Here is a 15,052-nt window from a genome sequence, read left to right on the forward strand (position 1 = left end):
ATCAGTCCTGTTTACTGTCACAGCAGTCACAAATTAAATGGAAAAGTTTGTCTTGCTTCCGACTTTTGCCGATAGGTGGCAATGGAAAGAAACAGATCACAGATGTCAGGCAGTTAGTTTGGACCTCGGTCAACATAACCTCATTCAAACATCAGTTGATTTGTGTCTGCATCATAAAGTTGTTCTCGATTGAAAATGTCAGTTTACGAGCCTAATTCTCGTCATTTGCGGGAGGTGTTACTGTTTTGTTTCAATATGAAGAAAACAACAGCTGAGTCTCATTGAATGATCTCAAGTATGTATGATAAGGACACTATTAGTGAAAGAATGTGTCGTGATTGGTTTCAACGCTTCAAGAACAGAGATTTTAACGTCTTACACTGGCATAGTGGTGGAAGAGAGAATGTTTTTGAAGATGCAGAACTGGAGACATTGCTCAGTGAAGACCCAGCGTAAAACTCCAGAAAAATTGTCACAATTAGTGGGAGTGACACAGCAAGCCATTTCAAAACGTATCAAGGCAATGGGCGTGATTCAGAAAGAAGGAACTTGGGTCCCGTGTGAGCTGAAACCAAGAGACATTGAACGGCGTCTGTGTGTTTGTGAACAGTTGCTTCAGAGGCAAAAATGGAAGGGATTTCTACATCACATTGTGACCGGGGACAAAAAATGGGTTCATTACGACAACCCTAAACGCAAAAAATCAGGGGGATATCCCGGCCATGCTTTCACGTCGACGGCCAAACCGAATATTCACAGCTCCAAGATCATGCTCTGAATTTGGTGGGACCAGCTCAGCATCATGTACTATGAGGTGTTAAAACCAAGTGAAACAATCACAGGTGCTCATTATTGAACACAATTAATGCATTTGAGCAAAGCATTAAAAGACAAACAGCCGAAGTGCAGCGAGAGGCACGAAAAAGAGATTTTGCAGCACGACAATGCTCGACCACACATTGCAAAAGAGGTCAAAACGTACTTGGAAACGTTCAAATGGGAAGTCCTACCCCACCTGCCGTATTCTCCAGACATTGCTCCCTCTGACTATCGCCTGTTTAGATCAATGGCGCATGGCCTGGCTGACCAGCACTTCTAATCTCATGAAGAAGTCACAAATTGGATTGATTGGATCGCTACACAAGATGAACAATTTTTCGATGTCCGAAAGATGGGAGAAAGTAGTGGCCAGTGATGGAAAATACTTTGAATGATAATGTGTAACCAATTTGTTTCATTTAAGCCTCAAATGTAGTCGAAAAAACGGCGGAAGCAAAGTTGTACACCTTGTATATTTAGAACTAATGAGAGAAAAATCATCACGCTCTTAATTACCCATGAAAGACAAAATTCCAGCGCAAAAATTTTATACATCATAGTTGCCAGAAATGCTGTTATACACATCACTGGTTTTCTCCCATAAAAACAAGTAATTCCAAAACAACTGTCAAAGAAATTTGACACAGTCTAGAAATGTAGAAACAAAGAAGTGTGAAAAACTCCTAAACTCATTGCCTCTTTACTTGGAGCTCCTCGGGGCTGGGTGGTTTATCAATGGAATAATGAGAAGGAAGAGTACTTAAAGTGATGCAGGAAGATCTATAGATGTTTACAAAATGTCCGAGAACAAATTAACCAAGTTTCATATTCACTGTTGTAACAAGAAGTGCCTACTTCAAGCTGACAAAAGCTGAAGATGGTTCAGTTAGCACGAGCGTTATTCACATGGATTTCAGTGGGACCTTCACTATTGTTTATTAGCATGAAGTCCAAAGCCCACACTGGAGTAATTAACAAATCACTATTTACACAGCAGTGCCTCACACTTTACCAGTTCACTTTCGTATGCTATAATATTTGATTCTCTGCAAGACAATAAATTAGCTGCTCAAGCTTTTAAACAGAAAATACTTCAGAGACAAAGAAATAAATTTCCTAAAAATAAAGTGATTTAAATATTCATGAACTAGTGAACATTCCAAATTAGCCGATACAGCTTTTCAGCAAAGAAGACGGTGGTCTTGGGTAAATTGGCATTTCGTTTGTACATTCCTTGCAAAAGGCACTATTGATGGTATTGGAGGAATGGCAAAGCAACATGGGTGTGAAAGGTAGACAAGCTCTCATTACAGATCGATAATCTTTTGTGCGAAATCAATAACTCAAAAGTATTACAGCAGTTCCGGCAGAGGTTAAAAGCCATGCTGACCAGTTACAGCAGCATTGGAGTGACATCAGATCTCTTCAAACCACAACAACTACTCCAGTGTCCACACCATATGGGAATATGTGAGTTAAAATGTGATGTCTGGGAAGATGGTACACTCTTCCATATCAAATCTATTGCAAGATATAGCTTCGATGAAGAAACACTAATTCTTTTACAATCAGTTCAGTGATGAAACCTTTTCCTTGTCTTCTTGTTTGGTGGGTTACTCTTAAACTGAATGAGGACATTTGCAAAAATTACTTGGAGGAGTTGCCCGTGAATATTGTGGAAAAAAAAAAAAAAAGGAAGTTTTAGATAAATTCTGAGGGGTGTAAGAACTAAATTTGTATGGCTAGAAAAGCACGATACTAATGAAATTGACATTTCCCAAGTGGTGTCTGCTTTATCAAGAACCTATCACAGATTTTCGGGAAAGGTTAATTTTTGCTGAAATGAAATTAAACCTTTTAAACTAAATTTGTGGTCAGTTACCTAAATGCTCTTCATTTATTTATAAATATATCAATACCCAATGATTTTAACATTGTTAGGTACATAACTTGAGACTAAGTTGAATTAATGTGTTACACCTCTACCACTAAAATGTAATATCTGTAGCATTACTCTTATTTTATAATAGCTGTTTTAAACTTATTCAATATCTAATATTTTCATACATGCTGTTCCTTGTATTTCATATTTATATGACATGTTCGACACGGAAATATGGAAGCGTCCGATCCCACCCGTCTGCTTTGACCCATGCCGTCACAAATATGGCGGAAACAAAAAACACACACACTTTCCACAAGAAGCCTAATGACACTAACGGGACAAGCGCGGGAAATGGGGTGTTTTGGGTGGGTGCAAACTAAATATAAACAAATTTAGATGCCTTGCGTAGCTACAACGTGTAAGTGAAGACAGCCATGCATGAATACCCACCCACCTCCCCAGGGGTCATAACCCCTGCAACCCATAGAAGATAAAGATGCTTCAGTAGCTGATTAGTGTTTTTTGTCTTTTAAAAAAAAAAAAAAAAAATCTCACGGGATAGAACGAACAGATCAGAAAGATAAATATAATTAACTAAAACAGAAATTCGAGGAAACAGATAATTAAAATAAGTAATAAGTGTTTTTAAATTAAAAAAAAAAAAAATAAAAAAAAATAAAAAAATCTCACGAGATAGAACGAACAGATCAGAAAAGTAAATAAAATAAAACAAAACTGGAGACAGCCACACTCAAACCAAACTCCGCGCCGTCATGATGTCACACACGACAAGACCCTTACGTCACGGGTCAAAGCCAACGTGTGGGATTGGACGCTTCTGTCGACCCTTCGACACCATTAAGATTTACTGTGTAAATGATCTGCAGAACAAGAAGTTACCTAGTACCACAAATTTCTTTGCACAGAAGAAGCTCAAAGATAAGAATTTCAAATACATATGTGTGTTATTTTTGATATTCTGAATTACTACACAGGTTGCTTCACAAAAGCTTGGCTGTGTAGTGTTCACCTTAAGGCCTAGGTTTTAAAAAAACTGCCAACATTTGAATTATTTTCATGTTAATACTTATTTTCAACTGTACATATATTATATCCATACCAATGGAATTGTCTCACATGCAGAATTTACCATATAGTTATGATACTGCCGCAACATACAAAAGCTGAAGTATTTTGATAACTTTCATTCAATTAACAAAACACATTACCATAATGACTACCAGAAAGAAAAGGCTTCAATTATAGCATACCGTTCACTGCCTGCTGTGTCCCACACTCCAACAGTAAATTTTTTCCCTCGTAAAGTCACTACCTTGGCTGCAAAGGCGGCGCCAATGGTCTATAACAGATCACCACACTTTTAGTACTAGCTGCCTCAATCCAGCCAGAAACAAAATCATGACTACGTTAAGTATAAGGTTTTTCTCCTATGTGTAATTATACATAGCGGAATAAAATCCTGATAGGTACATGTAACCCTTCAGAAACCTATCGTGATAATTCCACACAGACCCAACAGAGATTAGATTAGGCTTAGATCAGCTGTAATTTTCGTTCCAAACAATTCACAGGGAGAAGATTCTCCAGGATGTAGAACATGTCAGTAAGACAAAAATACACAAATATTTACAAAGAAAAACCTGCATGGTAATGTTATCTTCGACAGATATCAAGTGAAATGTTCTTTGTGGATATGAAATAAGTAAAAAATTCTTAAACATTTTCGTTTGAAATGTAAAAACTTGTCACAAAACAAATGTTGATTACCCTCAAGTGCTTACATTTTTTTGGCTATCATTGCCATGTATCATCAGGTCGAAAAATCATTTTGTAATACATTTACAATGATCCCATTACTGCAATGAGTTAGTTAATGTCGGATAGTACTCGAGTTATTTGATATTATTAGTAACATATACACACACAAGACCGCTCTGATAAGAATTTGATCAATGCAATGGGAACTGGCTACCAATAAATCTTTTAGGATCCTCAAACTGAAGTTGATAAGCAGTTACACTTTTTATTGCCCTGGCGACTTACTGAACGTGCGTGTTCCTGAATAACTAAAATCACTTCGAACTAAAGCGAGTGATTGAGTGTACAAAGATTGTTCTTATTTCTAGCACTGATTCCATGAGCTGATCTATCGGTCTGAAAAAGATGAATATTTCATTAGCGAATAAATATACTGGGAGAAGCACCTGAGTTCACACAGCAGGTAATTCTTATTACGCTTAAGCTTCGCCTTATGAGTTACCCCAAAAAACAATCCCGAATGACATTATGTAACGAACGTAAGCAAAGTATACCATGGATCTTATGTCAAAAAATTAGAAAAGTTTTTTTTTTTTTTTTTTTTTTTTTTTTTTTTTTTTTTTGGATGATCGGTGGGGACAATAATGCTATCAACGGATAACCAAGAGGATTATGCTTTAAAACCCGATGAAATTTTTTGAAATAAAACAAATTTATCAACAGGTCATCTTGTCATTTCAAGTTATGAACAAACATCATATGACACACAATATACCAAGTAAATATGCCTAATAAAACATCATTCGTATATACTGTATACGCAAAAGTAAAATGACATTTGTGTATAAACAATAAACTGAAACACACGTACATTTTGATATGGGAGATTACTCCTAAATCGGTCGTGGACATATCTTTCAAGAAGACTTGTTTTACCTACATATTCACTGCCCAAAAGAACAACTTTCACGTCCACTTTACTCATAGTCACTTCCCCGGTCCTCCCTTTTCATATTTGCTGCTATTACATGAGTCACACCAATCACTTCATGCTAAGGCTTTGCCTCACAGAACTACCAATACGTTACAAAGCGTATAAGTTGAAGATAAAATTACTTCATACAGATTAAAAAAAAAAAATGCTATGAGAAATGGTGAAATTTCTGTAAACAGTGACATACATTATCTCAAAGAGGAACTTACTGCGTCTCATTAAAATTACAGATATAATGCGCTACCACAAATGTAAGCAATAAGCATAAAAGTAAACGTTCAGATTAATTTATATAATTTTTTAAATGCTGTTCTCATTTCTTACATGAAGGTAGCATTGATGGTCCAAGAAATTTAACATAGAATTGTAAACGAGGGTTTAAATCGTTTAAGTGCTACGTTACACAAAATTCAAGTCTACCAAATTCACTGAATAATAAAAGAAGAACATATTATGGCGAGTAGTGGAAATGGGTGAAAACCCTGTCGGGTTTTGCAGAATCTATATTTGTATTTATTTTGTATCCATGTCGCCGGCGTACTGATACAAGATTTATCTAGGAAAGGAAAATAGATGGATAAATGCAGACATTAGAAAAGGTCTCACAAACACTTAACTTCCTCAATTCTTTCCAAAAACATCATACTGATTTACAGTTCCTAGATCGCTATCAGTGGTACGAAAAGACCTACAGGAGGGTAATGTATATTGCAAAAAAACCTTTCAATGACAAAATAACATACACTGCAGAGAATAAAAGCAAAGTAGTATGGTATGTCATAAAATATGAAATTAGAAAAGGTAGGCACAAGTACAATAATATATGAATCAAAGATGGAGGTAAGGTAATAGAAAATCCTCAAAAATTTGCAAATTTTATAAGAGTTTATTTCTCTGACATTACAGAGGAGTTCTTTATTGTTTTTTGTTTTTTTTTAATTGGCTTCTAACATACAAACTTTTTAGCCATCACAAAAGTTCTTTATTTACATTCACACAGTGCGTGTCAAAGGGTATGTCCCATTGTATTAGTTATTAGGATTTTTTCCCATTCCATTCACCTTTAGAGCACAGCAAGAACGATTGCCAAAATGCTTTTGTGTGTGCTGTTGGTAGTCTAATCTTAATCAAAGAGTTCACGGGTGTGTTGTTGGTACATAGTGTCGGATGGGTACAATATTTCGGTGATCAGACAAGTCGCCATTGTCAGGTGCGCTGACGAACTGCGCTCCTGACTTTTTTTTCCCCTCTCTGCCCTGAGGGGGCAGAACGGGCTATTTTAGAGCTTACTGTTTGCTCACTTCAGCCATGGGTTTTTATCATTTCCTTTTATTTCATTTATTTTCTTTTTCTTGCCTGCCTGAACATCATTTGGTCGCAGATATGGAAAAGGTAAATGTAGATGGATATGAGCTTTCGGCACATGTAAGTAGAAGTACTATGGAGAGGGGAGAAGTTGCCATAATGTTACAATTTATCATAGTGTGAAAAATTTAGAAACTAAAAAATTTCGTGTAGAGCAACATAAGCATGTGAGCTTAAACTAAATAATGATACTTTTGTAATTGTAGCCATGTATAGGGCCCCACTGGGAAATTTTCAGCTATTTTTGAAAAAAAAAGGGTTGGATTCTTTGTTGTGTTGTCTGTCAGACAGAGGTAAGAAAATTATTATTGGTCGGAATTTCAATATAGATTTTCTGAAAGAATCCAGTAGGAAGCTTCACTTTAAAGTATTACTTGGTTCTTTCAATTTGACAACTGTTATTGAGAGTCCTACTTGGGTGGTACAGGAAAGAAGCACACTGATAGATAATGTTTTTATAGATCAAGATAAATGTGATCAAATAAAAACTTTTCCAGATAAGAATTGTCTGTTTCATCATAATGCACAGTTAGTTACAGTATATGAGATAGCTCCATACAGTAAAGCAAAACAATCCTCCAAAATAGTGCATTCAGTTAACGATATGACAACTGCAAATTTAAGGGAAATCTTGCAACAGTTAGACTGGGATGAGGTGTACAGGAAACTTGATGCTAAGTTAAAAATTAACCTATGTCGTAATACCTCTGTGAGAATTTTGGAAAGTGTGTCCCTAGGAAAACAGTAAAAGATATCCACATCTACATCCATATGGAAACTTTGCAAATCACTGCAAGGTGCCTGGCTGGGGGGTTCATCAAACCATCTTCACAATAATTTTCTTTTATTCCTCTCTTAAACAGCATGCAGAAAAAGCGAACACCTATATCTTTCTGTGTGAGCTGTGATTTCCCTTATTTTATTATGATGATCCTTTTCTCCCCGTGTAGGTCAGCATCAACAAAATATTTTCGCATTCAAGAGAAAGTTGGTGATTGAAATTTCGTAAAAAGATTTTGCCATAACGAAACACGCCTTTATTTTAATGGTGTCCATCCCAAGACCAGTATCATGTCCCTGACACTCTCTCCCCTGTTTCACGATAATGCAAAACGTGCTGCTCTTCGTTGAACTTTCTTGACGTATTCCATTAATCCTATATGATCCCAGATCGTGCAGCAGTATTCCAAGAGTATGGATAAGCATAGTGTGGCTGTCTCTTTAGTAGCTCCGTTACAGTTTCTAAGTGTCATGTCAGTAAAACGCAGTCTGTGGTTTGCCTTCCCCACAACATTTCCTACGTGTTCTTTCGAATTTAAATTGTTTATGATAGTAATTCCTAGGTATTTAGTTAAATTTACTTCCTTTGGGTTAGACTGATTTAACGTGTAACCGAAGTTTAACGGATTACTTTTAGCACTCATGTGGATGACCTCACACTTTTCATTATTTAGGGTCAACTGCAATTTTCGTGCCATTCAGATATCTTTTCTAAATTTGTTTTGATCTTATGATGAGTATACTAGATGGTGCACATCTGCAAACAACCTAAGGTGGCTGCTCACACTGTCTCCTAAATCGTTCATGTAATAAAGAACAGCAGAGGGCCTATAACACTGACTTGGGGAACACCAAAAATCACTTCTGTTTTACTCGATGGCTTGCCAACAATTTCCACGAACTGTGACCTCTCTAACAGGAAATCACGAGTCCAGTCACATAACTGAGGCCATATTCCATAAGCTCGCAATTTCACTACAAGATACTTGTGTGGTATAGTATCAAAAGCCTTTCAGAAATCCAGAAATACGGAATCAATTTGAAATCCCTTGTCAATAGCATTCAACACTTGGTTTGTGTAAAGAGCTAGTCGTGTTTCACAAGAACGATGCTTTCTAAATATGTACTGACTGTGTGTCAACAGACCATTCTCTTCAAGGTCATTCATAATGTCTGAACACAATATATGCTCCAAAATCCTGCTGCATGTCGACGTTAATGATAGGATAATAATTGTAAGAAACCATCTAAAAAGCCATGGCTTACTAAAGAGATAAAACTATCCTGTAAACAGAAGAGGGAAATGTATCTTAAAGCTAGAAGGGGTAATGATACAGAAACATTAAACATTATAAAAACTACTGCACTGTATTAAGGAAAATTATTAAAAAGTCCAGATGTATGTGGATTATGACTGAGACTATCACCACTCATAATAAAATTAATACAATTTGTAACATTGATAAAAGGAAAACAGGCAATCGAAAGCACAGGAAGACTATTTCTATGAAACTCAATGAAAAGTTTGTTATCAGAAAGTCAGAAGTAGAAAACATTTTAATATTCGTTTTTTAAATGTTGTGGAGAAAATACGATCCAACTATTCATAATAAAATGCAAGGCTATTTATGGAGCGGCAATACCCATGCAATTTGGTAAAATTAAGACCCCACCCATCTCTCCTACTGAAATTAGGAAAATAATAAATTTAGCCAAAAGTAAAAGCTCACATGAAATTGATGGCATTTCCAACAAAGTACTAAAAGCTTGAAACTTCCAGGCAGCTATTGTGTGCCAGACCTAGACTCGATCTCGGGACTTTTGCCATTCGCTGGCAAGTGCTCTAACAACTGAGCTACCCAAGGACGACTCACTACCCGTCCTCACAGGTTTACTTCCGCCAGTACCTCGTCTCATACCTTCCAAACTTTACAGAAGCTCTCCAGCGAACCTTGCAGGACTAGCACTTCTGCAAGAAAGGAAATAGCGGACACATGGCTTAGCCACAGCATGGGGGATGTTTCCAAAATGAGATTTTCACTCTGCAGCGGTGTGTATGCTGATATGAAACTTCCAGGCAGATTAAAACTGTGTGATAGACCGAGGCTCGAACTCGGAATCTTTGCCATTCGTGGGCAAGTGCTCTAACAACTGAGCTACCCAAGGACGACTCATGCTCCGTCCTCACAGCTTGACTTCCACAAGTACCTCGTCTCCTACCTTCCAAACCTTACAGAAGCTCTCCTGCGAACCTTGCAGGACTAGTACTCCTGAAAGAATGGATATTGTGGAGACATGGCTTAGCCACTGCCTGGGGGATGTTTCCAGAATGAGATTTTCACTCTGCAACGGTGTGTATGCTGATATAAAACTTCCTGTTAGATTAAAACTGTGTCCCTGACCGAGACTCTAACTTGGGACCTTTGCCTTTCACGAGCAAGTGCTCTAACAACTGAGCTACCCAAGCACGACTCACGCCCCGTCCTTACAGCTTTACTTCCACCCATACCTCGTCTCCTACCTTCCAAACTTTAAAGAAGCTCTCCTGCAAACCATGCAGGACTAGCACTCCTGAAAGAAAGGATATTGTGGAGAAATGGCTTAGCCGCAGCCTGGCGGATGTTTCCAGAATGAAATTTTCACTCTGCAGGCAAGTTTAGAAGGTAGGAGACGAGGTACTGGCGGAAGATGAACATGACCGAAATGACAAGTGCTATTGAGCTTACACAGAGCTCTAACTTTGATGATACATCGATGACAATAGATGAAACTACATCACGTATCTACATGGAAAGCAAAGATAACATTGTTTTTGATGATAAATTACAGTCACCTATCGTACGAAAATGTCAATTTACAAAGTACAGTTGTTAACAACCAAAGTACATTAAAAGCAGCCAAAATAGCTCACTTGCCGCGATACTTCAAAAACTTGAGAGCTTGAGCACCGAAATAAAAAGTACAAACACCAATTTGCGAACGGACATAAATACAAAATTTGACAGTTTGTCGCAAAACCTTACCATAGTCATACAAGACATAAACCACATAAAACAAGAGCAAAAACAAGTTTTAAGAGAATTTCAGAATACAGTCACACTGCAGATCAGTGATTGGACAAAGAATTTTCGCGAGGAGATGAATGTAAAATTTAAAGACATGGAAAAACAGCTAAAACAAGATGTACCTTCCAAAGTAAAGAATGACATTACAGGTATAAAACAGAAATTAGACACTTTTAACGAGCAGAATGATACAGTAGAGCAGGAAACAAAAGCGACGAAAGACACACACACGAACCTGGAAGCTACACAAATACAATTAACTTTGACAGTAAAGAACATATCTACTGTAGTAAACAAACTGCACAAGGATTGCGAAAATATACCAGCAGCAATAGATGAACTCACTTTAAAAGTAGCGTCACTTGAAATCGAATCAGGCTGTGCCAAAAAGGAAAGAGACAAAATTAATGAAAATTTATCTGACGCAATTTCACAAGCTGAAGCAGGTACTTTAGACAAAACCAGTACCACAGTTTAAAAAGTTATTCAACAAAAGTAAAATAACATTACCGCCAAAATGAAACCAATTTGCAATCTACTGAGCACAGGATACGCAACTACTTCGGTGAAACTGATACAGAGACACCAGTTGTACACAAAAAACAAAGTGCCAGCCACAGCAAACCGAAGTAATGTATGCACACAGATCATTGCAACCCTACAAAAATGGCTCTGAGCACTATGGGACTTAACATCTGTGGTCATCAGTCCCCTAGAACTTAGAACTACTCAAACCTATCTAACGTAAGGACATCACACACATCCATGCCCGAGGCAGGATTCGAACCTGCGACCGTAGCGGTCACGCGGTTCCAGACTGAAGCGCCTAGAACCGCACGGCCACACCGGCTAGCCGCAAACCCCACAAACACTGCCAATAGTAATGACAGACCACAAAGTGTAAGTTTACATGGCATAACACCAGAATCGGTACATACATGAAGTGTAAATAATTATAATAGATATGTAAACACAGCACAAAATGCAAACAGCTTGTCCACTATATTTGTGGATGAAGGTCTATTAAGACACTGTAAATTTCCAACATTTACAAGTGAAGGTAAGAAGATGAACCTTGTTGTGTTTATTAGTGCTTTTCGACATGTGTTTCCTAGAAATTGGGCGGAAGCACATAAGATCAGGTTTGTTGTTGGGTGCATGCAAGTCGATATACTTTTGTGGGCGACCGAGGTAGCTATCAATCGACCTAATATATGAAGAGAAAGTAGTAACTAATAGGGCGTCAGACAGCCAAACACCACAACAACGTAACTTGAATGGTCAATACAAAAAGCCAGACACGAACACAGAGGAAAGCTGGTGCGCGTAACCGTAAGGATACATCAACCATGGTAATGGATGCGGGAATAGAAATGGCAGGAACAAGAGATTTAAACAAGACTTTCCACATAACAGGAACGATTACCATCCACAAGCTAATTTCAATCCATCCTCTCAAAATTATGCACTGTGTGTAAATGAAAACAGTCAGCCGCATTGGTGACCAGCGCATGGCAACAACAACATACAACACGCAGTACCGCAGCCAACCTTTGCGCAGCAAAATCACAATACGGCAACATTTCACAACAGCCATATGAACACACAAGAAAGCATGTTGCGAACTGGAAATGATACACACTGGAGAAACAATCACACAGTACAACTGACAGAAGTTGTCCCGTGTACCGAAGTAGATCAGACTACACCGCAGGAAAACCCGAATTAGACGTACTTGAGCCCCATACTATAGACCTTATAAGCGATGGGGGCAAACCAGAGTTGCAACATGTTTCATACGATTCGATGAACAGGGATACATAAAGGACGATCTATACTAACATGAACTAAAATCGGCGAAAAAATACACTGGAAGAACAAGTGCAAACAGAATTCAGAGTGAAAATTCTTGGTATAGACGCACAGTTGATACTTGATACAGGGTCCACGACTAATTTAATGTCTGAAGCATTTTTCACTGAATTAAGAAGACGGAATAAATTTCCTATTCTGCCAGTACAAAACTGCAAAGTACAAACCGCTACAGGCGGCAAAACCAAAGTAGTAAAACACTAAGTTCTTACCACCGTGAACACTGAACAATTCTCTGCGCAGTGTAATTTCTTAATAGTAGACAAATTTATAGTCAACTGTTTGATAGGTATGGACACATTTAGAACCTACAAAACCCAAATAGATATAAGTAATGGTAAGTGACATTTCTTTGCGAAGGGCCAAGATTTTCTATCAGCCTGATTACCACACCAGAGAGATATGACAAAGTAAACCGAGAACCCCATGTCACTGTACAGTATTCATGTCCCACCTTGTATTTGTCGAACAAATGTGATATCGAACACGAGAACGACACTGCAGTTAACCAGGAATTAGAACAAAAATTGAACGAATCAAATATTCTAGATACTACACAACGACAACAGCTTTCTGACTTACCTTTTAAATATGCAAGTGTTTTTAATAAGAATCCAGGAGTAATCAAATATTTCGAACATAAATATAATATCCATCCTCACGAAACATTTTGTGTTATTTCTTACCCTATACCGTGGGCAAAGCATGAAGCAGTTGAACAGGAAACCAATAGAATTGTCGAATGGGGTATCATACAGCCATCATATTCGCCATATTGCAGCCCAATACTACCAGTTAGCAAACCTGATGGATCAGTACAACTAGTTTTAGACGCTAGAGGCATAAACAAAGTCCTAGTACCAGTAAGAATAAAACCAGATAATTTCGATGAACAATTGCCAAAATTTCATAACACCAAATATTTCAGCACCCTCGACCGCAAAAAAATCCTACTGGCAAATGAAGTTGCAGTTATGAATTTCAAGTTCTACCCTTTGGCTCAAACAATAGCGCAGGAGTATTTATATCAGCTTAGGACCAGAATTGCTCAGTAAAGTTACCATTTATGTTGACGATATGTTAATAGCCACATCAACTTCGGCAGAACACATCAGTATAATAGAAAAGGTATTTCAGAGATTTACAAAGTATGGAGTAACAGCAAATCTAAAGAAATCTAACTTTGCCAAAGAACAAGTGAAATTTTTAGGGCATATCATATCAGAACAGGGTATATTACCAGACACAATGAAATTAAATGCCATACGTAATAGCCCACCCCCAAAGAACAGAAAACAATTGAAAGTATATCTAGGACTAACTTCCTTTTTCCGAAAATTTATACCACAGCAGCTTATGAATTGGCATGCCCTACTTAACCTGTTGAGAAAGAATAAGCCTTGGTTATGGGATGAGAGATGCCAGGAGGACTTTACCAAAATTAAAAATGCATTAATACCAGCAAACATTTTGGGTCATCCTGACATGTCCAAAGACTAAGCACGAATGCCTCGTCTCAGAGCTGGGGGCATGTTTGTTCCAGATACAAGAAGAAGAAGGAAAAACCATACCCAAAGTCTTCAGCTTTGCCAGCAGAACTTTATCAGAGGCAGAAAGATCATATTCCGTATCAGAACTGGAAAGTTTAGCAGTAATTTGGGAGTTTAAGAAATTTGAGTATTTTCTATGCAGTAAAAACACTAAAGTCTATTGTGATCACCAATCATTATCTTTTCTCTTAACATGTAAACTATTACTCCGAAGATTAGCGAGATGGTGTTTGTACCTGCAGGAATTCATTTCTGAAATAATATACATAAAAGGTAGTCACAATATTATTGCAGATGCACTATCGAGGTTGCCACAGGGACTACACGAGTTCAGTGAACTGTCTGAACATGATCCAGAAATCCGTACATTATTGATGAAAAGTAGCACACAAAAATCAGACTCCAAAAATTTTGTTAACAAATGGGAATAATATTAATATTAAAACAACAGGTGAAAGAAGGTAATACAAAATCTTAACCAGAATGCAAACCACAAGTTAAGTAAATGGTATCAGTTATACAAAGGCGTTTTTTCCACAGGAAGCGTGAAAATTCTAACCATTGGTGTGTATGCCTTCCAGAGGAATATATCGACAAATTTATCAAACACACACACGAAGTAGGGGGACACTACAGAGTAGCAAAATGTACAGACAAGATTTACAAACTTTATTATTTTCCTAATTTACGACGACATGTTTCACAAATATTAAAAAAATGTGAAATTTGCCACAGAACAAAACCATCCAATATGTCAAAGTTTACAGAACTACACCTCATACTAACCAAAACTCCACTGGAAATGGTTTCTCTCGATACGGCAAGGCCATATCCTAGAGCAAAAGGTGGTGTCAAATACATAATAGCTCTTTATGATATTTTCACAAAATACATCAAACTTTATGCCATCAAAACCACTGCAGCCAGTAACATGATAAGGAGA

At 37.5% G+C, this 15,052-nt stretch overlaps 1 protein-coding gene across 2 annotated transcripts in view; it reads right to left on the reverse strand.

Moving 5' to 3' along the window:
- The window catches only part of LOC124613255 (ras-related protein Rab-24-like), a 65,231-nt gene extending 59,682 nt beyond the window's left edge, over positions 1-5,549 (reverse strand). Inside the window, exons 1-2 of one of the 2 annotated variants that reach the window (XM_047141946.1) lie at positions 5,355-5,549; positions 3,976-4,064 (exon numbers count right to left, since the gene is read on the reverse strand). In XM_047141946.1, coding sequence (XP_046997902.1) covers positions 3,976-4,064; positions 5,355-5,468 — 203 coding nt within the window. In that variant the 5' untranslated portion in view covers positions 5,469-5,549. The remainder of the gene's footprint in view (positions 1-3,975; positions 4,065-5,354) is intronic. The other variant, XM_047141947.1, reaches the window with a different exon arrangement.
- Positions 5,550-15,052: the final 9,503 nt, after the last annotated feature.

The sequence above is a fragment of the Schistocerca americana genome, chromosome 4 (genome assembly GCF_021461395.2).
Source record: "Schistocerca americana isolate TAMUIC-IGC-003095 chromosome 4, iqSchAmer2.1, whole genome shotgun sequence".
In the NCBI taxonomy this organism is placed as follows: domain Eukaryota; kingdom Metazoa; phylum Arthropoda; class Insecta; order Orthoptera; family Acrididae; genus Schistocerca; species Schistocerca americana.